At 49.9% G+C, this 22,331-nt stretch overlaps 13 protein-coding genes across 13 annotated transcripts; 6 read left to right on the top strand and 7 right to left on the bottom strand.

Annotated features, from left to right (window-relative positions):
• Positions 1-259: 259 nt before the first annotated feature.
• C7974DRAFT_451978 (uncharacterized protein) lies at positions 260-2,096 on the bottom strand (the record flags this gene model as incomplete). The annotated part of the gene is made up of 4 exons (XM_046145807.1): positions 260-405; positions 460-1,217; positions 1,273-1,756; positions 1,808-2,096. The coding sequence occupies 4 exons, from the start codon at positions 2,094-2,096 to the stop codon at positions 260-262; spliced, it is 1,677 nt and encodes a 558-aa protein (XP_045997662.1).
• A 132-nt stretch (positions 2,097-2,228) lies between these two features.
• C7974DRAFT_391741 (uncharacterized protein) lies at positions 2,229-3,304 on the bottom strand. The gene is made up of 2 exons (XM_046141610.1): positions 3,022-3,304; positions 2,229-2,973 (listed from the first exon to the last, which is right to left on the bottom strand). Exons 1-2 carry the CDS (start codon positions 3,144-3,146, stop codon positions 2,424-2,426), a joined length of 675 nt encoding a protein of 224 aa, XP_045997661.1. The 5' UTR covers positions 3,147-3,304; the 3' UTR covers positions 2,229-2,423.
• A 147-nt stretch (positions 3,305-3,451) lies between these two features.
• Positions 3,452-4,736, top strand: C7974DRAFT_391740 (uncharacterized protein; the record flags this gene model as incomplete). The annotated part of the gene is made up of 3 exons (XM_046141609.1): positions 3,452-3,912; positions 4,020-4,201; positions 4,263-4,736. Coding segments are annotated over exons 1-3 (937 nt in total), but the record flags the coding sequence as incomplete, so codon positions are not given.
• Positions 4,737-4,977: 241 nt separating this feature from the next.
• C7974DRAFT_433106 (Aldehyde/histidinol dehydrogenase) lies at positions 4,978-6,669 on the bottom strand (the record flags this gene model as incomplete). The annotated part of the gene is made up of 5 exons (XM_046144893.1): positions 4,978-5,560; positions 5,620-6,214; positions 6,264-6,440; positions 6,500-6,581; positions 6,631-6,669. 5 exons carry the CDS (start codon positions 6,667-6,669, stop codon positions 4,978-4,980), a joined length of 1,476 nt encoding a protein of 491 aa, XP_045997659.1.
• A 129-nt stretch (positions 6,670-6,798) lies between these two features.
• On the bottom strand, positions 6,799-8,886 carry C7974DRAFT_161959 (uncharacterized protein). The gene is made up of 3 exons (XM_046135963.1): positions 7,520-8,886; positions 7,360-7,469; positions 6,799-7,308 (listed from the first exon to the last, which is right to left on the bottom strand). Exons 1-3 carry the CDS (start codon positions 8,756-8,758, stop codon positions 7,056-7,058), a joined length of 1,602 nt encoding a protein of 533 aa, XP_045997658.1. The 5' UTR covers positions 8,759-8,886; the 3' UTR covers positions 6,799-7,055.
• A 175-nt stretch (positions 8,887-9,061) lies between these two features.
• Positions 9,062-10,960, bottom strand: C7974DRAFT_462649 (CoA ligase; the record flags this gene model as incomplete). The annotated part of the gene is made up of 2 exons (XM_046146211.1): positions 9,062-10,873; positions 10,927-10,960. 2 exons carry the CDS (start codon positions 10,958-10,960, stop codon positions 9,225-9,227), a joined length of 1,683 nt encoding a protein of 560 aa, XP_045997657.1. The 3' UTR covers positions 9,062-9,224.
• A 296-nt stretch (positions 10,961-11,256) lies between these two features.
• C7974DRAFT_451966 (kinase-like domain-containing protein) lies at positions 11,257-12,498 on the top strand (the record flags this gene model as incomplete). The annotated part of the gene is made up of 3 exons (XM_046145806.1): positions 11,257-11,355; positions 11,414-11,709; positions 11,754-12,498. 3 exons carry the CDS (start codon positions 11,257-11,259, stop codon positions 12,496-12,498), a joined length of 1,140 nt encoding a protein of 379 aa, XP_045997656.1.
• Positions 12,499-12,547: 49 nt separating this feature from the next.
• Positions 12,548-13,912, top strand: C7974DRAFT_161939 (chaperonin 10-like protein). Its single transcript, XM_046135961.1, has 4 exons — positions 12,548-12,788; positions 12,845-13,623; positions 13,676-13,727; positions 13,780-13,912. The coding sequence occupies exons 1-4, from the start codon at positions 12,667-12,669 to the stop codon at positions 13,883-13,885; spliced, it is 1,059 nt and encodes a 352-aa protein (XP_045997655.1). The 5' UTR covers positions 12,548-12,666; the 3' UTR covers positions 13,886-13,912.
• C7974DRAFT_161940 (beta-lactamase-like protein) lies at positions 13,913-15,182 on the bottom strand. The gene has a single exon (XM_046135962.1). The coding sequence runs from the start codon at positions 15,106-15,108 to the stop codon at positions 13,939-13,941; it is 1,170 nt and encodes a 389-aa protein (XP_045997654.1). The 5' UTR covers positions 15,109-15,182; the 3' UTR covers positions 13,913-13,938.
• Positions 15,183-15,347: 165 nt separating this feature from the next.
• C7974DRAFT_333694 (uncharacterized protein) lies at positions 15,348-17,441 on the top strand. Its single transcript, XM_046139142.1, has 7 exons — positions 15,348-15,570; positions 15,624-15,682; positions 15,742-15,836; positions 15,886-16,243; positions 16,297-16,562; positions 16,612-16,909; positions 16,957-17,441. Exons 1-7 carry the CDS (start codon positions 15,439-15,441, stop codon positions 17,432-17,434), a joined length of 1,686 nt encoding a protein of 561 aa, XP_045997653.1. The 5' UTR covers positions 15,348-15,438; the 3' UTR covers positions 17,435-17,441.
• Positions 17,442-18,173: 732 nt separating this feature from the next.
• Positions 18,174-19,977, top strand: C7974DRAFT_462646 (Aldehyde/histidinol dehydrogenase; the record flags this gene model as incomplete). Its single annotated transcript, XM_046146210.1, has 7 exons — positions 18,174-18,234; positions 18,290-18,315; positions 18,368-18,654; positions 18,704-18,803; positions 18,860-19,231; positions 19,290-19,563; positions 19,615-19,977. The coding sequence occupies exons 1-7, from the start codon at positions 18,190-18,192 to the stop codon at positions 19,975-19,977; spliced, it is 1,467 nt and encodes a 488-aa protein (XP_045997652.1). The 5' UTR covers positions 18,174-18,189.
• Positions 19,978-20,215: 238 nt separating this feature from the next.
• Positions 20,216-21,248, bottom strand: C7974DRAFT_451952 (3-beta-hydroxysteroid dehydrogenase; the record flags this gene model as incomplete). Its single annotated transcript, XM_046145805.1, has 2 exons — positions 21,045-21,248; positions 20,216-20,985 (listed from the first exon to the last, which is right to left on the bottom strand). The coding sequence occupies exons 1-2, from the start codon at positions 21,073-21,075 to the stop codon at positions 20,216-20,218; spliced, it is 801 nt and encodes a 266-aa protein (XP_045997651.1). The 5' UTR covers positions 21,076-21,248.
• A 284-nt stretch (positions 21,249-21,532) lies between these two features.
• C7974DRAFT_471177 (EthD domain-containing protein) lies at positions 21,533-22,276 on the top strand. Its single transcript, XM_046146493.1, has 2 exons — positions 21,533-21,890; positions 21,967-22,276. The coding sequence occupies exons 1-2, from the start codon at positions 21,678-21,680 to the stop codon at positions 22,237-22,239; spliced, it is 486 nt and encodes a 161-aa protein (XP_045997650.1). The 5' UTR covers positions 21,533-21,677; the 3' UTR covers positions 22,240-22,276.
• The last annotated feature ends 55 nt before the right edge of the window (positions 22,277-22,331 follow it).

Genomic DNA, 22,331 nt, shown 5'->3' with positions numbered 1-22,331 from the left:
CATTGCAGAAATTTAAGCTCGTCAGTAAAGCCAATATACAGCACATGGGTATTATGCTCATGGGGAAATTGGATGTATTGCTCCGACTGCCCTAGACATCATCATGGATCCGATTACCATCATCGTAGCTATTGCAGACCCTAGTTCAACGAAAGCACGGAAGCATTAGTACAGCGTTGGAAGATCTTATTTGTATTCAGTCTAGCTAAGGTCCCGACTATTTAACGATTTTGCAGAAGACGTCACAGTATCGATGTAACTAAATTCTTCCGCGCTCCAAATATCGTGTCGGGATGTCGACCAACTTGCATCTCAGATACTCCGCCATATTCTTGCCCAGGACGTCGTAGGTAGAGCTAGAAGCAACACCGCGATCAAGATGATCTTTGAGCAAGAAGTGTACAGCTGGAAATCTGTTAGCTTTGCTGTTCGTAATGATCGTCATGTCATCGGACTTACCCCAGATATTGGGTAGCTCGAATCGGAAGATAGGCTTTCCAGTATCATCTCCACCCAACAGCTCTCGTACCTTGTCCACCGTCAAAAGACTTCGTAGCCAGTCCCATTCATCAGCGTTACGGACGAAGAAACCAACATTGCAGTCTGAACCCTTGTCGCCAGATCTTGCATGCACGATGTATCCCAGAGGCGCTCTGGTTGTGGGACCCAGGGAGCTGAGATCAATCGGGTCGTTGGTTTCATATGTATCTTGTTCGTAGAGGAAATCTTGTGTGTCGGTTGGTGCGGGGATAGGGATTTCTAGCCCCTTGAACGGAATATAGCAAGTGTGCTTGATGCTTTTCTGTGGCAAAAGTGCGACCCAGTATTCGTAGTATTCCTTGGGGACAGCTTGTCGGGCATCTACTGCAAAGGTAGCACCTGGGTAGCTTTGCATGATTGTGTCTGTGACCGGGCGGAAGAAGTTCGCAGTAGCCAGAGCAGGTTCCTCTTTGGACTGCGCAAAGACTCGCAAGTCTACGGTTGCTGCATCTTGTGTGTTAGGGTTTTCGGGACAACGACCGTTGGCTCGGAACTTCAGACAATGATACTTCGACTCGTCGAGGGCCACACGCACTTGACGCTCAAGCATCGCTGCCTTTTCTTCAATGTCAAGACCACATAGGAAGTAGTGCGCTTCAGCCTGATATCCGCCCTTCGCCGTGAGTCCAACCTTTGTGGTCGGTGGAGGCTTGATGCTGCCCGCGTTGCTAACGTGTCTGTAATGGCGGTCAGCGAATGTCGTTGTCTATGTTGGTTTGAGCAGATACTCACACTCGGTCTTTGCCTACTTGCGTGATCCGGATCTTGTCCAAGATGGCTACAACGTCGGAGTTGTAGTAGTATGGCCCTTGAATCTCATACAGCAGCTGAGCTTTGCAGGTATCGACGGTCACTATTCCGTCGCGGTTCTTTTGTTTCGTCACAATGAATTCGGCATTCTCTTTCATCTCAATAATGGGAAATCCAAGGTTGAGTGATTCGCCAGGTAGATCCTTGAAGCCAGTGAAATTTCCGCCTGTCACATATGTTGAGCACTCGATAAAGTGACCAGCAACAAATGCATGAGCAAGCTCTCTGTAGCTCTGCTGAGACCAGCCGAAGTGATAGGCCGCGCAGCCAATCGTTGGGGAGGCATCAGCTACACGTCCGCAGAGTACAATGTCCGCACCATGCTTGAGGGCCTCTGCGACTCCAAAACCTCCGAGATAACATTGGGCATAGATTGGCTTGTTCTCCCACTCAGACAGTTTATTTCCTGCAAAATGTCAGAAATAGATATTGCATGCATCGCATTCGTAAAGTATACCTGTGGTCAAGCTCTTGAACTCGGACCCACTGTCCATTGCTTTTGACACGACATCAAAGACCTCGTCACCTCCAACCCAGGCTACTTTGAGGTCCAGACCAGCCTCCCGAACCTTATTGACCACAACCTCGTATAGCTTTTTTGTGTCGCTAGCGCCGGCATTGACGGCTACCTTGATGCGTTTGGCTGCAAGATGAGGCAATGCAGGCACGAAAGCCTCCAAGAATGAAGTTTCGAATTCTTCAGAGGCCCCATTGCTGCCCACTTTTCCACCCCCCCTTGTCGTCATATTGTATTCGGTCGCCTCTTCATCGCGACTCCAGATCTGCCTTTCAGAGTTAAGGAGGGGCTGGAACTGAATCAGTACAACCGCGACACGTTCTACACACCGAAGAAGCCGGAAGGATACATTGATTACGAATTCAGCCCTCAGTTTAACAAAGCTGCAGCTTAGATCCAGATTGTACATAGCATTTGCAAATCAAAAATTCTTTTTTACTGTTTCTATCCATTCCCTTAAAGCTACGAAGCCAAAATCGATGTTTATCACAATTGTACCGAGTCAAAGCATTCTATCGTCAAAAGTTGATCGTCAACACATGGATCATTTTGGGTTTTACTGCTCATCTGTCTCAATAAGAAACCCAAGATCAGTGTTACTCCCTGCGGTACTCGCGTCCTGCCTCCCGATGGCACTATCATCGGATGTTGATTGCGGAGACGCTTCACCAACACTGTCGACATATACTGGCGACGTAGGTGATGCTGAATGAGATTGAGTCATCGAAAGGCTGTGTCCGTTTTCGGATAGAACCCGCATGTCGTTGTCCCGGAGGATGCCATGGCTCATCAGTGCCTCTACTAGGTCCGTTCGGCGTCGCAGCATGGGTGTTTGCAGCGCCCTCGATGTTGCTTCCGGAGGATGCAATGACCGGACCCAATCTTCGACTTTCCGATGCCAGATCCGCGTGTCGCCGGAAGCTGCGATACGGGATGGACAAGAGGGATCTGTGCCTTCCGTGGTTGCGGCAGACCAAGTTTGCTGGCCGGTGCGTGCCTCGGAAATGAACAGGTCTAGATTATTTTCGAAAGCGAACGCCCCGCCTGCGTCATCCAGTGTCGCCGCCCATTCATCGGCAGCAACGTGCAGTGGCGGCTGCTGTCTCCTTTCTCAAGATCAGCGCACATATCTCTGGAAGACCATTTCGCCTTACCCATTGGATCTCAACAGCCATGGTTCCATGTAATATGCTCTTCTATGAGGCCGTCTCCTTCTGATTGGGTGACCCGTTGGATGGTCGCGGAGTTTCGCGATGCGAAAATCCCCATATTGCAGCATCACGTGAGTGCTTGACTTGCGGTTGTAGAATGCTCGTCCGGCGGCATTGTGAGGTTCTCCTGGATATGTGCGACTGTCATCATTAACCTGTAGCAACAATTTCGGAGAGCGATGGACATGACAATCTGTTCGGCGCACTAACAGGTCGCCATTGGTGGGGCACCTTGGTTTGCACGGTTGAGGAACTGAGTAATGTTCGATGGCAGCAGCGTGGCTTGCACTATGCTAGATCTGGAGTAGCTCGTCCCCGCCCTTGGCTCCCCGCCTGTCGAGGGGAACAGGAAGCAATGGACTTATCTGAAATCCTGAGTGATCAACCATGCCAATTGTTCGTGTTCTAGACTGTCATCACATGCAGTATTTTGTAGCTCGTCGTGCACATCAACAACGTCTCAAGCTGTAATGAACGAGCCCGCATAGCATTTTTCACTCCCTCAATGGCACAATCAAATTCAACAAACACATCAGCACAGCCCAGAGTGTGGCTCGTGACTGGCTGTTCTTCCGGGCTTGGACAGCACATCGCTCGCGCAGTGCTTGCCCGTGGCGACAAGATCATTGCTACAGCACGCCAGCTGTCGGATTTAGACTACATTAAAGATCAACCTGGCGGCACTGATCGGGCGCACTGTATCACGCTCGATGTAACAGTCTCGAGCGAACAGATCCAGGAGAACATTGACAAAGCGATCAAGCATTTTGGACACATCGACGTTTTGGTCAACAACGCTGGCTACGTTTTGTCGGGAGTTCTGGAGCAGATCAGGTATGTGGTTACTGGATGCAGAACATGTGGTCCCATTTGTTTCATCTTCGGTGTTGTCTGCGTAACTTGATGATGGAGATCGGCTAACCCTGGCACGTGTCTGATAGCGATGAAGAACTAAGGAATCAGATGAACACGAACTTCTTCGGTGCTATATCAGTGACCCGTTCTATACTACCGTACATGCGCAGGGCTCGCTCGGGCGTTATCTTATTCATGGGTAGTATATCTGGGTGGTACGGCGTAGGAGCTGGATCGCCGTACAGCGCGTCAAAGTTCGCAATCGAAGGTGAGCGCTCCAACATGCTAGCTCGAAGCATTTTTTTGAGCAAACAGCTAAAGTCGTTCAGGAGCCGCAGAGTCTCTGGCAAGAGAGACAGCCCATCTGAATATCCGCACACACATCCTTGTCCTCGGCCAATTTCGCACCAACATTCTCTCCTCGATGCGTCAAGCAGGGCCGTTGTGCTCGACGACCGGCTTAGTCGACTATGATCCCGTCAAGACCGAAATGGCCATTCGTCACAAGGAAACTCATGGCAAGCAACCCGGAGATCCACATGCCGCAGCAGAGAAGGTGGTAGATATTGGCAGAATCGAAAACTTGAGTGAAGCCGAACAGCAGGGGTTAGACTCGTTACGTATACCACTTGGGACCGATGCAATACAGGTCATGCAGACGAAGTGCGAGCAGACGCTGCAACATCTCAAAGTATGGGGTAACTTTGCAGCTAGCACTGATTATGAGAATGTGGAGGCCGTACCTAGCTATCTGAGATAGAATGTTCCTCGCGGCAAAGTTTATTAGGAAAATTACATGAACCTACAGTTCTCGAAAGTGGCAACAAGTCTTGCTCCATGCCAAGATACCGCTGCGATCCTGCTTAGTCGCCAATAGTTAACGGTACTCGTTTTACTCGTGCAGTGGAACGGTCTCAGAAAAGTGACCAGGCTCAATCAAAGGAAGGATAGTACCAGACAGTCTTGAACCTTGCAAATTGGGTCCACATGGTATAAAATTTATTCAACACTCAAGTTCCTGAGCTTTCTTGATCTTCCGCCCGTCTATAGCCCAAAATTTCCGATCGTCACAGCCTTAATGTTCTGGTACTCCGCAAGCCCATACTTGCTGCCCTCGCGACCAAAGCCACTATTACCCACGCCTCCGAATGGCGCCTCAGCTGCCGAGATCTTGCCCGTGTTGACACCAACCATACCGACCTTCAACCTCGCCGCCACTCTCATAACGCGGCTGACATCCCTCGAGAAGAAGTAACCAGCCAGGCCGAGATCGGTGGCATTGGCGAGCTTCAGCGCATCTTCTTCGTCGCTAAAAGTAAAGATGGGGGCAAGAGGGCCGAAGGTTTCGTCAGTCGCTACGAGAGCATCGCGGGGCACTCCAGATAGAACGGTTGGTTGGAAGAAAAATCCAGGCGCAACGGGAGCGCCGCCAATGAGGATTTCTGCGCCTTTGGAGACTGCGTCAGAGATATGTGAAGTCACTTTGTCAACGCTGGATTGGTTGACCACGGGGCCTTGGGTCGTCTTTGGGTCGAGTCCAGGGCCGACTTGTAGGGCGGCCACTTTGCTAACTAGCTTCTCGCCAAATTCTTTGGCGATGCTTTGATGAACGAGAATTCGGTTCGCACTACGTTGACCTGTTGGATTGTGCGACAGTTTGATTGATGGGAGAAAATAAGAACTTACCAAACGCATGTCTGTCCTGTGCAGCGGAACTTGCAGAACATGGCGCCTTCGACAGCAAGATCGAGATCTGCATCTTCGAAGACAATGAACGGTGCATTACCTCCCAACTCTAAACTGACGCGTTTCATCGTGCCCATTGCCAGCATCTTTCCCACGCCTGTTGATCCGGTGAACGAGATCTTCTTCACAATGGGATTCGTACAAAGCTCAGTCGCGGCAGAGCAATCCTTTGTTGGAAGTACTTGGAAGATCTTTGGCGGCAGCCCAGCGTCAATGGCTAGTTTCGCAAGAGCAGCACAAGTGTATGGTGTCTCACTTGGGGGCTTTACAACGACAGAGCAGCCTGCAGCGAAGGCGGGCGCAATTTTGCGCGTGATCATGGCTGCAGGGAAGTTCCATGGTGTAATGATGCCGCAGACGCCTACCGGCTCTCTGAAGGTCAACACGTTGGTATGCGGGCTCGCTGAGGGGATCGTGTCGCCATAGGCTCGAGGCGCTTCTTCAGCAAACCAATTCACGAACGAGGCTGCATAGCGCACTTCGCCAACCGCTTCGGAGAGGGTCTTTCCGTTCTCAAGAGAGAGAATTGTCCCGACTATCCACGATTAGTTGATAAATGGAATCTTACACTTCGAGATACTCACTATCTTCCTCATTGGCAGTGATCAGTTCGTACCACTTTCTCAGCAGCGCGCTCTTCTGGTGGGCTGTCGTGCTGCGGTAGAACTCCTCCCCAGCTGTTTCTGCGCTGGCAATGGCCTCTTGGAAGTCCTCCAACCCACAGTTCGAAACCTTGCCAAGCACAGTTGCTGTGGATGGTTCTGTCGTGAGCTTAGCTCGTGATCGCAATGTAGAGATTGTGAGATGTGGCATTGCTCACCGATCACATCAAAAGTCGAATCCTTCTTTACCCATCGTCCGTTGATGAGAGCTTCTGAGATGAACAATCTGGGGTTCTTGAGCTGTTCACTGTATCAGTGGGCTTTAACTTACATCTTCGAAACGACTTACCGAGCCAAGGGCACTCTGATGATATTGCGCAGACGACATATTGATATTTTTGCTGTTGGATTCAACTTTCACGTCTCGAAGATGCATACAGGTATTAGAACAATCGCGGGTTGTCAGATGGTCCAATGCACTCGTTCCAATCGTGGATCAAGTGCTGCAAGATGTTCAATTACTCGCATAGTACGGAATATCCTTGTAGAGTTTTGTATAAGCCTCTGAGCCCACCTCCAGATTGGCAATCATGAGTCATGCGGAAGTGTGCGGAGGGGGTACCGAATAGTGCCAAGACTTTCGTGAGACGGGGTTGAGCTAGGGTACTGACACGGTCCGAGAAAACACTGAGAACACTCCGCAGGGTCATGTTACCGTTGTCAGGCAACTGACAAACTTTCAGAGCAATGTTTGCGGACGACCGCCAGTCGCCGTCAATCTCTTGAGTATATTGCAGAGGACATGTACGGAAACCGGGAATGGAACTCTGCCGACACTGTCCAATTCTTTAGATTGGATACGTGTTTTTCGAAGATGGAATGCAGCACGACATTGTTGTCCACATCAGTGACAGCGTCCATATGGTCAAAAGGCCAATTCACACTGATATTGTGTGAGTAATACTGCGAAAACAAATCGAAGGGATGATCGTCAGGGTTCTCGATTAGAATGTCACGCACACCAGGCCTAAAGCACATGTGAGCTAGGTGCATATGTGTGGTGGGTTAGGGTTCGTACCACGGAATGTTGTCTATCCAGGCAGCGTGCTGCACTGTGATCTGTGTGACGGTCGGTCTAAGCCATGTGGGCATAGCCCTGTAAGTTTCTTTAGAAGGCGCAATTTGCCACTATTGCACATAAGCATGCATTCACTGTTCGAATGTGGAATGCAACCTACCCGCATTGTCTTGTACATCAAGTAATAGAAAGCAAGTTTCTCCGGCTGTTCGACGTGTGCAAATGTCGTCAAAACTCCCGACATTATGCCACTGAGAGGGTGGACGTCATTGGTCATATGAGGATCGAGCAGTGCTTTGACTGTTGGACGCAAGGGTCCAGCAGCAGCATCAACATCCATACCGTGTGTAAGCAGGTCTCTCCGACTTATTAAGAAGTTATGTAGTATCTCATCCAAAGGACATGTCGGTAGTACATGCGAAGGTAGAACTATGGATACTGGATCTGAGCGCAAGCTCTGTATTGAACTGGCAGTCGGCGCCGAATCGGCGGCATGAGGGCTCACCTGCATACCGTTGCACAGATCATGATGTGCGGGTCGTGCAAGATCATATTGATTCGGACTCCTCTCCTCCAGACCCGGGTCGATAGTCGCATATTGTTGGCCTGCAGATGATGAGACGCAGCTCGAGCCTGTACCAGCGAGCGATGCAGGCCTGATATGATGAGACGGTTCGCCCTGGTCATACATGGGCGACATGGGCTCACCAACAGAGTCATGGGCTTGCGGCGATATTGATTGCTGTTCCTGCAAAAGATCGAAAGGGTGTACAGAGGGTTGTGGCTGATTGGGAGGTGTCATGTCGATAGGTAGCATGCTAGGAGACCCCTCGACCTCGTAATGCATATCGTTTGGGACGTTGCAACTTGAGCTGTCGTTCTCTAAGGTCACAGGAGTTATGGGTTGTGATGCATTCGGTGCAGCATTGTGTGGTTGGTTGGAGCCTGTGGCCGATTTGTTTTGATGGCTGGCGTCGCCTGAATGTGCAACCGTGCTGTGTACGGGGCTGCGACCGGAGGCCCGATCATACTCAGTGTCGTGACCGTGGGCGATTGCGCGGATTGTAGCTGAGGCTAGCTCGGAGATGCGCTCAAGGCACTGCTGCAACGTCTGATTGTTCTTGTGGACGGCCGCAAGCTCCTGCTGGAATTTTGCATCGCTCTCAGCGGCTTTCTGATTGATTGACGCGAGCTGCTGCTCGAGCTTCTCGATGCTGTCTTTCGTGCGCTGTCGGAAAGCACGCTGAGCCTTGCGATCAACGTTTCGTTTGCGCTGGAGCTGCTCTTCCGTCAAGCCAGAGATGACCCTGGCTCGCTTCTTCGGCCGGCCTTGAAGACCTGTCGTGGACTCTGCATTGTTGTTCGTATTTTGGTCTGCCATGGCTGGGACTGCTGGCATTGCGCCATTTGTGATCGAAATGCGGAGAGGGTGACCGTATCCGCAATCAGGATGCAGGCATAGCGGACCGACAGCAGTCGTGTCTAGCGCTGCCGGTCACAGCCATCATAAGCGAGCGTGGGGCGGTCGGGCACGGCAAGTGAGAGCAGGGATCAAGCCTGAGCCCGAGGGATGTGCGCAGAAAAGTTGAATGCGGGGAAGCGAACTAGGCAGGCCCACGCCCCACCTTTTCTTCCGGCATCCGGCCGAACGCACCGGCTCAGCTAAGTTCCCTCTGCACCTGTTCCTGCCTTCCACTATCAACACCATGATTATTAAGCTTTGAACCTTACGCTGAGCAAAGGACAGGATGCAACGTGCGCTATGGAACAAGAATACTTGTGGACGTGTCGAAAAATACAAGCTCCATGCCGATTGATAGCTTCGAGTAACAGACAGTGCTTGCATGTAACGACAGGAGTAGCGTTTACAACTTAGCTTTGGTAGCAACATCACGAATAACAACGTTGCGGTTGCCCCCCGCAGCCTTTTCTCTCAACTTTCTCCTCAGGATCTTACCCGCCGGGCTCTTTGGTATACTATCCGTAATCTCCACCTCAGCAATCCATTTGTGTCTTGCCCTCTTTTCCTTGACATACTCGATGATCATCCTACCCGCCTTTACGGGATCCCGCCTATCTCCTGTCCTGAGCACAACAAACGCTTTCGGTCTTTCACCAGCGCGATCATCTGGAATGCCGGTCACTGCCACATCATTGACCGCCGGGTGACCAAGCAACAAGTTCTCCAGCTCAGCAGGCGCAACACCGATGCCTTTGACCTTGATCATCTCTTTCATCCTGTCTGTAATCGACAACAAGCCCTCCTCATCGATATACCCGATATCTCCAGTATGGAGGAACCCATCTTTGTCGAATGTCTCCGCTGACGCAGAAGGATTGTTCAAATACCCCATTGCCACTTGAGGCCCACGGGCCCAGATCTCTCCAGCTGTGCCCACACTGCACTCTTTCAGTGAAATCGGGTCTACGATCTTAACACTAGTGGAGCCGACCAGCATGCCCACTTTATCAGCATACTTGTATGCATATTTGGATGGAGGATGAGACGTGATTGCCGAACACGACTCAGTCATGCCGTACCCCTGCTTGAATCCGGTATTGGGGAATTTCTTCTCCAGGAGACCAAGAATCTCGCGTGGTAGAGGTGCCGCACCAGACGAGAAGCGACGGATATGCGAGAGATCGTACTTATCGACTGTTGCTGGATCCCGTACCAGTCGAATCAAGATGGGAGGGACGATTAAGAGCTCGTTGATTTGGTACCGACACACCGTTTCGAGTAGCGAGTCGAGTGTGTACGTTGGCAGTACATACGTGTGGGCATTGATCACAATGGGAAGATGAAGTTCGTGTACGATACCAGTGATGTGATAGAACGGCAGAGCTGCAACGATCTTGTCGTGGTCCTTGGGTGTGATCTGCTGAACTTGAAGGCACTGAGCGATAATGTTGCCGTGAGAGACCATCACTGCTTTTGGCAGACCGGTAGTCCCGCTGCTAAGACAGAGATAGGCGCAAACATCATGGTTGGTCTGACCTGTGGGAATCTGGAATTGGGGAACCTGGATCGAGTTTATGGGGTCGCTTGCTTTGGCCAGGAGATCCTGGACACTCGCAAAGCCATCTGGGTTCGCATCCATACACAACAGATTCGTGGCAGCCAGTCCAGAAGCTGACAACGCGAGACGTGCGTTGGAAATTGACCCGGCGGCAGTGAAGAACAGCTTCGCTTTTGTCAAGCGCAAAGCATACGTTAGCTCTTCTGTAGTATATTCTGGTGAAACTGCACAGGCAATTGCACCGATCCGAACAGCTGCTAGAGCTATCACTGGATACCAGACAGAGTTCTTGCTATAGACGACCACTACATCACCTTCACGCAAGCCAAACGCTCGGTAGAAGACCGTGGACAGAGCCTCTGTGTATTTTGTAAGATCCGTGAAGCTGATATGCTTCAAGGTGGAGACATCGGTGAAGCCTTGCACGGTGGTCGGATTGAAGGTCGGCGTGCGAGACTCAAACAGCCAGGACCATAGTGACTGGTGCTTGGGTACTGTTTATGTTCAATCAGCTTGAGATCATAGTAACGAGCTGTTGTCTACTTACGTTCGATATCTGGCTGCTGCGATGTGAACAACATAATGCTGACAGTAGTCTGAAATACGAAGCAATGGAAAAGAGCTCAATCTTTAATCCTGATATCTATACACAGAAATACCATATTGCTGGTCATCCACTTGCCTCGGTTCGGACATTCTTACTGTGCATGAGCGAGCCTTGTTACCAGGACTTTGGACAAACTTGGAATTAGTCATGTCATTCTGTACGCATCTGCAGCTTTGGGCGACTTAAGAAAAATACGGTTCCATGGTCAAGCATAATCGCGCGTTATAAACGGACTTTCAGTCGGACTTTTGGCACGTCTGCGTACAGAAAATGGCAGGCAATATGCGACAGCCTATTGATGTAGAAGTCTTTACGAAGTATGTTCAAGCGAACATTCCTGCCATCAGCGTACCGCTACGTTTGAAGCAGGCAAGTATTCACACCTGTGACTTGCCGAACTCACTTGATTGACCTTGATCGAACACAGTTTAGCCATGGGCAATCCAACCCGACGTACGAAATCACGTCGGCTACCGGCTCAAAATATGTACTGCGAAAGAAGCCACCAGGCAAGATACTCTCTGAAAGCGCGCACCAAATTGAGCGCGAATATCGGGTCATCAAAGCCCTTGAAAACACGAACGTGCCGGTTCCGAAGACATATGGATTCTGCGCAGATGAAAGTGTCCTTGGGACACCGTTCTACATCATGGAGTTTCTGGACGGCAGGATCTTCGAGGATGCATGGTTGCCGGATCAAACCCCAGAAGAACGTACCCTGATGTAAGACTCCCGAGCCTCTCAAAGGCCATGCTGATGTGCATTAGATGGAAAGAGGCAGTACGTACACTGGCGAAGCTGCACACAGTCGACCCATCGGCAGTCGGTCTAGACGACTGGAAGAGACCCACCCGCTTCTACAGCCGCCAGGTCAAGGCACTCTCGAAGGTCTCCGCTGCGCAAGCTCAAGTTAGAAACACCTCTACGGGTCGGGAGGTGGGCAAATTGCCTTACCTCGATGATCTGGTGTCATTCTTCGCCAACGAGAGCTCTCAGCCGACCGAACGTAAGGCGCTCGTGCATGGAGACTACAAGCTCGACAATCTAGTCTTCCACAAGACCGAGGCCCGTGTCATTGGCATTTTAGACTGGGAGATGGCCACCGAAGGGCATCCGACGTCCGATCTGATCAACTTGACCGCCTCGTTCAACTGGTCGGCAATGCAGGTACCAATGCTCATCGAGCAGACCTTGACCGATGAACTAAAGGAAGTTCAAGAGAAATTCCGTCAGGGCAACGTGCCGGGAATCCCGAGTCTTGCCGAGTGCTATGCCTGGTACGGCGATGGCGTCGGCTGGAATCCTGAGTCAGGCGCGGATTGGGCCGTGGCCTTCAACCTCTTCAGGACTGCCGTCATCATGCAAGGCATTACCGCACGCCAGGCACAGGGCCAGGCGAGCGGGATCAAGGCTGCGCGATTTGCGTTGCAGACTATGCCGTATGCGCTATGGTCTCGCACCAGTGTGGAGAGCATCAAGCGCAAAGGGTTGGATGTGCGGGGAAAGCTCTGATGACATCAGTAATTGCAACTTACTCATGCTATCCCAATGCACATACTAAGACCAAACCACGATATCGCCCGCGTGACTTTCCATCGCATTGTGCCTGCGCTGTCTCAAGGACAATTGTTTTAATTATGGCCTGCTGCGCAATTGCCGGCGTAGTCCCACTTGGATGAAATGATGCGCGCAGTTGTCTTCAAAGGCGTTCGCCAGGTCGCGGTGGAAGACCGCCCTATGCCAACCATCCAAGACCCCAAGGACATCGTCGTCAAAGTCCGATATACAGCAGTATGTGGAAGGTAAGCTGGCTATCTTACTGAATGAGCGTGGTCGTCTGTACTGATTCTCCACTCAGTGAATTGCACGTCTTTAGGGGTCACCAGCCGTCCAACACCGGCTTTATCATGGGCCATGAAGTCACCGGCGTTGTAGACAAAGTAGGCGAGGACGTGAAGAATCTTGTCCCTGGCGACTCAGTCGTCTGTCCATTCACTGTCAGCTGTGGAGAATGCTATTATTGCACGCACGGTTACACGTCGCGTTGCGAGAAATCTCTGCTGCTTGGTTGCCCGCTTCTTGATGGAGCACAAGCGGAGTATGTTCGCATTCCACTTGCAGAGTCGACTGTTGTCAAAGCACCCAAGGGCATTGAAGAGTTGAAGCTGTGTCTCATGGCCGACATCTTTCCCACAGGATATTTTGCAGCCAGCAATGGTCTGAGCAAACTCGACCCTACGATTGCCCGAGAAAGTGTCGTGGTCCTGATTGGTTGCGGTCCAGTCGGCCTATGTGCATTGATTGCAGCTCTTGAGTACCAACCCAAGGCGTTGTTGGCTGTAGATAGAATTCCCTCACGTCTGGATACTGCAAAGAAGCTTGGTGCAGAACCTTGGAACTATGAAACAGACAAGGAAGGACTCGCAAAACGCATTCTAGAGTTCACGGACGGCCGGGGAGCTGACGTAGTCATTGAGGTCGTAGGCCATAGCGACGCTCTTGAGATGGGATTCCAGCTACTTCGACCCTGGGGTACGATCTCAAGTGTGGGCGTGCACAACGGCCCGATACCATGGACTGGTAATCAGGCCTATGGGAAGAATTTGACCCTCCAGATGGGCAGATGTCCCGTGCGCAGTAAGTGCATCTCATTTCGAGCAATAACAGAGTAGTTAATGATTTTGTACAGGCATCTTTCCACAGGCACTTGAGTTGCTAGAGAGGAAGCAACACCTCCTTGAGTGAGTCACACTACGTATCGCCAATCTCACACACAGGGACTGACAGAAGTAGCTTCATGACAGACACGGTCCTGCCCCTGAATGATGCTGTAGAGGGCTACTCTCTGTTCGACGCTTCGAAGGTACACAAAGTGATCCTCGATGCACAGAAGTATTGATGTCGAAAAATATGTATTTTAGAGTTCAATCTTTCTTATAATGTGCATATCAACTATAACCTAGTACCTTGCAAATTTTTAACACGTTTCCCTTCCATGTACGTTCCGTCAACGAGATACTTCAGCTCCCTCACATCTGAAGGCAGCTCATCCAAGAACCTCCAACGAAGCGTACTCTTCCAGCCCAGAATTTGCCAATCATTGGCGTTTCCATGTGGAAAGAATGTGACTACATTCAACATTGCGGGGTCGTGCGCAATCAGAACCAGAATTCTATCATCCGCATCCAGAGCTTTGAGTTGTTCGACACTCTCAAGTGCACGGGGAGGATCGACGTACCATCCATCCGATCTGCAACACGGCGTATAGTATGGCACAGTCCTAGCATTCGCTTGGTCTGGATGACAATTGGTGAATATTGAGTGTGGGTAGGGCTCATCGCGCCGTTTCTGGTGTCCAACATCATGTGGAGTCAGGATCTCTGGCATAGGCACGTACTGAGTGGGCCTGAATGCACCGCCGAAATGGCAAATATCGCCGCCGAGAAAGACGAAAGTATTCGATGTTGTGCGAGCAAGCGCTGAAACATGTCCAATTGCATGACCTGGCGTATCCAAGATGTAGAAACTACCATCTGCGAAGTAGTCTATGGCGCGGTATCCTGCGACTGCTAGTTGATCTGAGAAGGCAAGCTCGCGCACGCTTCGACCAACGAGATCGGACTCGAATATTGGTGACGCCTCATTCTTGGGATATCCTGGCAACAGGGCATCAGAAAATCCGGGTCCTACCAATAGCTCCATAGATGGTGGAAATGTGCTTGGGTCACCGATGTGATCATAGTGGTGATGACTGATGATTGCCGCGTCGATACGATTGGTATCAACGCCGCCTTCGGCCAGTATCTCAGAGAGGTTCTTATTGACACTGATTCCAGGAACCTTGGCGTCGATTACATCTGCGACCGGCTGAGGCAAGTTCCAGAAATCTTTCTTGCATCCTAGATCGAACAGTATTTGCTTTCCAGACGAGGAATTGCTAATCAGGAACGAGAAGGTGGGAAAATTCATCAACTCATGTCCAAGGATCGGAGGATCGACCAGAGTCTCTGCAGGTACCGTGAGCACACATGTCGTGTCAACAATGGAGAGAGTACACGTGTGCTCACTCAGCGGAATATCCACCGCCGGCGCGTGGACCCGGGCGTTGCGAGTCTCAGCCATCGAGGAAGGAAACGGTAAGGGTCTGGCCAGGAGACCAGACAGTTATGCAACATAAGTGGAAATCCAAATGTTCCCCTCCACGACCTAGGCACGGAATTACCTGCATGAATTCCGGCAATTACGGCGCAGTTCTGTATTAATCAGTTCCGGAAATGTGCAATGCGGGGAAATACATTACTCATGTCTTTCATGCCAAAACATCGGGGTATGATCTTTGTCAAGACCTTATCAGCACCCGTGGGGGACGGAAGTGGGGCGGCGAACGATTTCTAATGCAAGTGCATACAAAGGTATGTATGAATGGCATGACTATATGATCTTCATCTTCCTATGCAGTATTCTTCCTGTATTCGACAGCAAGAACATTCCACAATGGTCAACGCAATTATCATCGGTGCCGGGCCCTCGGGCATCGCAATGGCGCACAAGTTAAAGCAGACTTTGGGGTTCGATAACTTCACGGTATGTGCCGCTTCAGTCAGAACATTGGTGGCAGACTGCTCACGGTCATTCAGGTGTACGAGAAATTGGATGGTGCAGGAGGCACATGGAGAACGAACATCTACCCAGGATGGTAGGTTTCCCTTTGCTAGAAGTCGACAAAAGGAGGGCCTGCTGACGACCGCGTTTTAGCGGATGCGACATTCCTACACATCTTTATTCATTCAGCTTTAACCTAAACCCGTACTGGTCCAAGGAGCTTTGCGATCGCCAGGAGATCCTTGATTGTGAGTCAAACGGTATCTGGGCATCTTGAACTTTTTCTGACATCTTTAGACATGGAGGCTACAGTTGACAAATTCTCTCTTCGCGGACACATTGTGTTTAACACTTCTTGTGAAGGCGGACGATGGATTGAGAATGAGAAAGTGTGGGAGGTCACCTTCCTGGACGAACTCACAAAGCAGCGCTATACAAAGAAGGCGACCATTTTCATATCAGCGATTGGTAGTATCGCCGAACCAAGAAAGCCAAAGTTTCCTGGAATCGAAACATTCGAAGGAGCGGTCTTCCATACAGCACGGTGGGACAAGAATTACGATTACCGCGGCAAGCGAATGGCACTCATTGGGAATGGTTGCAGCGCAGCTCAAGTCGTCCCAAGCGTGGTGTCTAAAGTGGCGTACCTGAAACAGTAAGTGTTTGCTGGCAGCGTATAATGACCACGTCCATACTAAAGATTTCAAGATTTGCTCGAAGCGCACAGTGGTACCACGAGCGACCCAACCGTGAATTTTCATCCTTTGAGAAGCTCCTATTCAGATTCGTTCCCTTTTGGCAGAGGTACCACCGGTACTCGATATTCAGTTCTAGCGATGCACTAGTCACCACGTACGGGTCGAGCGAAAAATCGAAGGTTTTGAGAGCGGCTACTGAGAAATCCGCAAAGGAGTATATCTACTCAATGGCACCAAAGAAATACCACGACTTTATCGTGCCAGAATTCCCTCTCGGTTAGTATGGATAATAGGACCACTGTAGCATAAACTAATAGGCACATAGGGTGCAAGCGTAGGATATTTGATCCTGGTTACCTGGAAGCTTTGCACGCCGAGAACATGAGTTTGGTGCCTGAGGGAATTTCTAAGATTGATACTAAGGGTATCACAAGCGCATCTGGCGTGCGTGAAGAGTTTGATGTTATTGTTCTTGCAACTGGGTTTGAAGTCGCAAACTTTCTTGGACCACTCAAAGTCATTGGCAAGAACAAGATCGATCTTCACGAACAGTGGAACTCAGGTGCTGGCGCTCAGGCGTACATGGGTGTATTTGTGCATAACTTTCCAAACTTTGCGCTGATGTAAGTACTGTCTATACATTCTTGAGTTGCCTGCTAATAAATGATAGGTTCGGTCCGAACACATTCCCAGCTCACAACTCTGTCATTTTCGCATCGGAAGTGCAAGTTGATTACATTGCAAAGACGCTTGTAGTCCCTCTGCTCACTGGACGCGCAGCCACAATTGAGGCAAAGCAAGAGGCCGAGGATAGTTTTGTAGCAGGCATTGATGATGAGCTCAGTGGTACCGTCTTCTCTAGTGGCTGCTCTAACTGGTACATCAACAGCAAGGGGCGGAACACAGCGTCTTGGCCCGGATTTGCTTCCACTTTTTGGAGAAGAACATACTTCCCAAAGTGGAATGACTTTGTGTTGCAAGGCGGTAATAGGACGTGGGTCTTTGCCTTTGCTTATAGGTCGATCTTATCGCTCTTGCTATCAACGAAGGGTCTTCTTGCACTAGTTGCTCTCTTTGGTACCTGTGCGAAAGACTCAGCTGCATGGGAAAGGCTCCAAGATCAACTAAGCCGATTGCTCACTAGATAGATTGTAGACAATATGGGAGCAGTTATCTATAGCAGGTGTTGATGATGATTGTTCTATAGTGTGGTCGCTTACTCGTTTTGTTAAGGAACTAAATGGTATGCTCTTTGACAATTGTGCACTTTCATCGTTTACATACACAACGACACCCTGCGCTTTTACTAACAATCGTAAGACCTTCGCCCCGCTCTACCTCGCTTTTAGACATGCTTCCTACATGATCATTTCAAGGGAGCGTAGAGATCAGTGCTCTACTGCATCAGCTGGACTCTGCATTTCTACAATAAGGCTTGGTCTATGCCAGTCGATGTAGCGCTTGTCGTACGTGCACAAGAGCTGCTTCGTGGCATCTGTAACCAACTAGAGAGAACATGAATCGACTGACCTCGGGAAGATCAATCAGCAACACATCTCCGGCCCCGGATTCAGGACACACCCCGCAATGCTACAACCCCACAAGTCTAATCTCGTCCCCCACAAATCACACGTTTTGTGTGGGACAGCGCTAAAAGGCCAGCGGGATGACATGACTAAGTTCCGCTTGTGGCCCCCCGCTCCCTTCGTAATGCACACGAGGCAATTTGATGGTGCACGCATCATCAGTCAGCCACTGTAAATTGTAAAAATTAAGCGGTAGACCCGCACTTGGGTAGTTTATGGAGCCCTGGGTGGGCTTGAGTTATAAGTCGCGTCCGCTGCTGGGAGCTGCCGTTAGCACGGAACTTCACGTACAGGCAAGGTCAATTTCCACCGACAACATGGAGCTAGAACCGCATCACACACAACTTTTCATTAATAACAAGGTTTAAAGCCATTCGAATCCCCTGGACAGTTTATTCGGGTTGCTAACAATCACAGTATGTGGATAGCCGCAACAAGCAAACGTGAGGATCTCCAGTCTACGTTCTGGCGCGGCAAATACTCATCTCACTATAGGATTTCTGTCTACAACCCTGCCAACGGCGAACTTGTATGCGACAAAATTCCTGTTGCGGGCGAAGCAGATGTCGATGAAGCTGTCAAGATAGCCAATACAGCATTCGCGCTCGACTCGCCATGGCGCACAATGACGAATGCTGAACGGCAGAAACTTCTTTTTAGGTTTGCTGATATTCTGGAAGCGAACCAAGAGCGTTTGGGAAAGCTGACAAGGACGACACTGGGAAGTCCTTTCCACTCATTTGGTCAATCAGAGATCCAGACAGCAATAGGATGTTTCAGATGTATGCTTGGCTGCAAAATCTCTATTTGCGGTTTACTGATAATAGACAGATTATGCTGGGTGGATTGATAAGTTTGGTGGACAAACATACCCAGCAGATGATGGTTTCTATAAGATCGTGCGCAATGAGCCGCTCGGAGTGGTCGCAGGGCACGTTGTACTCATTATGTACTATTTTCAGACAAGATGGCGCTGACACAAGACAGTATTATCCCTTGGAACGGCCCATTAGCATCCGTCGGTCTGAAGGCTGCACCTGCGCTCGCCACAGGCAACGTATTCATCCTGAAGCCAAGCGAGAAGACGCCGCTCATGGCCGCCGAGCTTGGTAAATTGATTATTGAGGCTGGTTTTCCACCAGGTGTCTTCCAAGTGCTCACTGGAGATGGAAGCACAGGAGCTCTTCTTGCCTCCCATCAGAAAGTCGCAAAAGTCAGTTTTACAGGAAGTATCCAGACAGGAAAGGCTATTCAAGTTATGGCGGCAAAGAGCAATCTCAAGAGGGTGACCCTCGAGTTGGGCGGCAAGAGCCCAGCTATGATCTTTGACGATGCCAACCTTGAAAACGCAGTTAAGTGGTAAGTGGCCGATGTTGCGATCACTGCTCTGCAAAAACTGACCAGACCGTATATCTAGGACTGTCAATGCGCTCACCACAAATAGCGGTCAGATCTGCTTCGCTGCAACTAGACTCTATGTCCAGGCGGGAATTTACGATCGATTCCTTGAGGCATACATTGAAGCCCTCAAAGCGAAGGGCGACAAGATTGGCGACCCCGAGAAAGAGGGTGTGGAGATTGGTCCCGTTGTCGACAAGGCTCAGTTCGATCGGATAATGGGAATAATTTCGGACGCAAAGAAAAACAAAGATGGCACCCTGCTACACGGTGGCCGGACCTTGGGAGATAAGGTACGCGACAGACTCGATTCTTGCAGATTGCCAGATGCTAATCTGAGAAAGGGGTTCTACATCGAACCAGCCGTTTTCACAGACACTGAAGGCGATGCATCCATCTACAAAGATGAGATTTTTGGTCCCGTAGTTGTCATTAACAAGTTCAACGACGAGGACGAGATCATCGCACGCGCCAACGACAGCAAATACGGTCTGATGGCTGGTGTTTTTACACAGGATATCCAGAGAGGATTGAAATTGAGCTCAGCTGTCGATTCAGGTGTTGTTGGGATCAACTGCATCAGCACCATCTCACACAACTGTCCGTTTGGTGGGACAAAAGAAAGCGGGCTTGGGCGCGAGAACGGAGAACACGCTTTGCGTGCCTACACTGAGCCTAAGACTGTTTTGATCAACCTGAACTACTAGCTCAAGAGTAATCAAGAAACCTTGGCAACTTCTCACATATTTTGCGTACTTGCAGCTCGAGACTAAGCGTTCAGCATGTGTGCAGAGTGTCTTAAGAGTCCTACGCTCGTGATAATCACTATAAACGTCAACAGGAATAGGAAACTTTCTCAAACAAGATAGAACATATATATTGACGCGGACATCCTTGTGATGATTTGGAGTACTGAATAGATTTCTTTCTTTAACGCTGGCTACTCTATTTGCCCATGCTCTTGAATGTCGGCTCAGCAAGTGTAATTCTGACGTTCTCGTTGGTGTATGACGGAGCGTTGTGGAAGTAGTGATCTCTTGGTGCCACTTCTACAATCTTGCCATGCATGCTCTCATCAAAAAGAAACATCTCTACGATGCTTACGATTTGTGATAATTCAATAAACTCCATTTTGAAAGCATCCCACTCCTCTGGTTTGAACAAGTTTGTCCTGACGTTCCCAGGACATAAAGCATTGACTCTGATACTGTCCTCTCTGTAGAAATATTCTGAGATCGCACGAGCAAACCCGACTACACCATGCTTCGCGGCGGTGTAGACAGGGCAGAATCGTACCGGATAGATGCCCGCGATGCTTGCATTAAAAACCAGACATGCCTTTCCCTTCTCTTTGTTCTTTCGCATGTAATGCTGAGCAAGGTAGGCTGTATTAATCGTAGACTTCAGATTAATATCAATGTTCCTATCCAGCTCTGGGGGCTTCGACGAGATCACTTGCTCTGTTGTGCTAGCGTAGAAGTCCTGCTTTTCGCCGATTCCAGCATTTGCGAAAACGAAGTTGATCCCGCCCTTCTCCTGAAATACCGTGTCGAACATGAAGTGCAGTGATTCATAGCTGCTAACATCCGTGCGAGTGTATGAGCCGGACAGCTCGGTCGCAGTCTTCTGCGCCGCCGACTCATTCAGATCCGCAATATGAACATGCCAGCCTTTCTTTGCTAGCGATTGTGCGACCGCAAGGCCCATGCCAGAGGCTGCGCGGTTTTGTATCAGTGATCTTAGCTCGTAATAGCAGCTCGACAGGTTCACTCACCTCCGCCTGTAATGACTGCAACTGGGGCCATGGCGCGTTCGTGAAGCTTTTCCGAGAAAGATCAAGTGATGACAAGCTTGGAACTTCTTACTATAGAAACAGCTCAAAGGGTGAGTACAGCTTTTGGTAGTTGAGCTTTAGCGTGGCTGCGTCAGGGACGAACAGGGCGTCATATGCCATCTTAAATTGTCGCCCAGCTAGTCGTGCAATTGTCCTTACCGGACCTCCGCATTGCCAGAGACTCTCCAACCATGACCATATCTCGGATCAGCTGACCACTAGCTCCTTGAAGTCGTCCAAACCATACGTGGAAATGTACATGTTTGGAAATCCAATAGTTCTCCACAGATGTCATGCCTTCAGGTGCGGGGTCAAGCGGGGTTAGTACGAGAAGCCAAACCTGTGACGAGATTAGCCTCCAATGACTCATGCACTGATCCTGGGTTTCTGGGGTTCTGTCTCGCAGGCTCCTTGGAGCTGCGCTGCAACGATCTGAACCATCGATTTTCCAAAGCCAGAAGCCAAGTAGCCTTGAGATTAAAAATATGCCACTTCCTCCCACACCCTAGACATCCTGATAGCGGGAGTTCGTTGATCCTTCACATCTATCATCCCTGACTGCCTCAACTCACCATGACCTGGAACAAGATCGAACACAACTTCAACTCTCCGGAGCTCGATTACAGCTCCGAGGGCAATTTCCAGCAGTGCATCAAAGTGTCTGTTTTTTTCAAGAAGATCGAGTCAATTGACTATGATACTTTCTTTGGTCATTGGCGTACCGTTCACGCGGATCTCGCTACAGCGACAAACGCGTTCAAAGATCACATCGTTCGATATACTCAGGTACGTTGATGCTCGCTCAGAGCGCTTTGTTCCGAATGGCTTTCTAGCGCAGAAGAGCTCATAAATACCATCGCAGCATCACCAGACCCCAGAGATGAAGGAACGCGCCAAATCACTGGGAGAGAAATTTCTGGAGTACGATGGATGCGCTCAGTTGTGGGTCAAGACATGGGATGACTGGCTTGCTTTCTACAATAGTAAGGAGTACGCCGCAGCACTGAAAGACGACTGTGACGTTTTCATGGCATTACCCATGACTTACATGGTGGGATATGAGAACATTGTCGTTGGCACTACGGCCAAGGAGCTGGGAGGAAAAGATGGTATGAAACCAAGGTTGAATGCTTGATTTAATTGGTAGAATATCACCGCAAAACAACTATCATTGTACATCAACTCTATTTACCTGAATGCTCTTACTGCACACCAAATTTCTCACCT

Source organism: Boeremia exigua (genome assembly GCF_020726555.1).
Source record: "Boeremia exigua strain MPI-SDFR-AT-0100 chromosome Unknown C7974scaffold_5, whole genome shotgun sequence".
Taxonomy (NCBI): Eukaryota; Fungi; Ascomycota; class Dothideomycetes; order Pleosporales; family Didymellaceae; genus Boeremia; species Boeremia exigua.
The sequence above is the reverse complement of the archived record's forward strand: the minus strand, read 5'-3'. Positions and strand labels throughout refer to the sequence as shown.

What these genes read in the sequence shown, in the direction of transcription:
- C7974DRAFT_161940 (XM_046135962.1), bottom strand. Translation starts at nt 15,108, where the DNA reads ATGGCTGAGACTCGCAACGCCCGGGTCCACGCGCCGGCGGTGGATATT.
- C7974DRAFT_161959 (XM_046135963.1), bottom strand. Translation starts at nt 8,758, where the DNA reads ATGCCAGCAGTCCCAGCCATGGCAGACCAAAATACGAACAACAATGCA. An exon ending in TGATGTACAAGACAATGCGG is followed by an intron (nt 7,470 to 7,519) that starts GTAGGTTGCATT and finishes TATGTGCAATAG; the next exon opens with TGGCAAATTGCGCCTTCTAA. An exon ending in TGGATAGACAACATTCCGTG is followed by an intron (nt 7,309 to 7,359) that starts GTACGAACCCTA and finishes CATGTGCTTTAG; the next exon opens with GCCTGGTGTGCGTGACATTC.
- C7974DRAFT_471177 (XM_046146493.1), top strand. Translation starts at nt 21,678, where the DNA reads ATGACCTGGAACAAGATCGAACACAACTTCAACTCTCCGGAGCTCGAT. An exon ending in ACATCGTTCGATATACTCAG is followed by an intron (nt 21,891 to 21,966) that starts GTACGTTGATGC and finishes ATACCATCGCAG; the next exon opens with CATCACCAGACCCCAGAGAT.
- C7974DRAFT_161939 (XM_046135961.1), top strand. Translation starts at nt 12,667, where the DNA reads ATGATGCGCGCAGTTGTCTTCAAAGGCGTTCGCCAGGTCGCGGTGGAA. An exon ending in GGGCAGATGTCCCGTGCGCA is followed by an intron (nt 13,624 to 13,675) that starts GTAAGTGCATCT and finishes GATTTTGTACAG; the next exon opens with GCATCTTTCCACAGGCACTT. An exon ending in AGGAAGCAACACCTCCTTGA is followed by an intron (nt 13,728 to 13,779) that starts GTGAGTCACACT and finishes TGACAGAAGTAG; the next exon opens with CTTCATGACAGACACGGTCC.
- C7974DRAFT_333694 (XM_046139142.1), top strand. Translation starts at nt 15,439, where the DNA reads ATGCAGTATTCTTCCTGTATTCGACAGCAAGAACATTCCACAATGGTC. An exon ending in TGGGGTTCGATAACTTCACG is followed by an intron (nt 15,571 to 15,623) that starts GTATGTGCCGCT and finishes ACGGTCATTCAG; the next exon opens with GTGTACGAGAAATTGGATGG. An exon ending in TTTCCAAACTTTGCGCTGAT is followed by an intron (nt 16,910 to 16,956) that starts GTAAGTACTGTC and finishes AATAAATGATAG; the next exon opens with GTTCGGTCCGAACACATTCC.
- C7974DRAFT_391741 (XM_046141610.1), bottom strand. Translation starts at nt 3,146, where the DNA reads ATGCTGCAATATGGGGATTTTCGCATCGCGAAACTCCGCGACCATCCA. An exon ending in TGGCTGTTGAGATCCAATGG is followed by an intron (nt 2,974 to 3,021) that starts GTAAGGCGAAAT and finishes ATCTTGAGAAAG; the next exon opens with GAGACAGCAGCCGCCACTGC.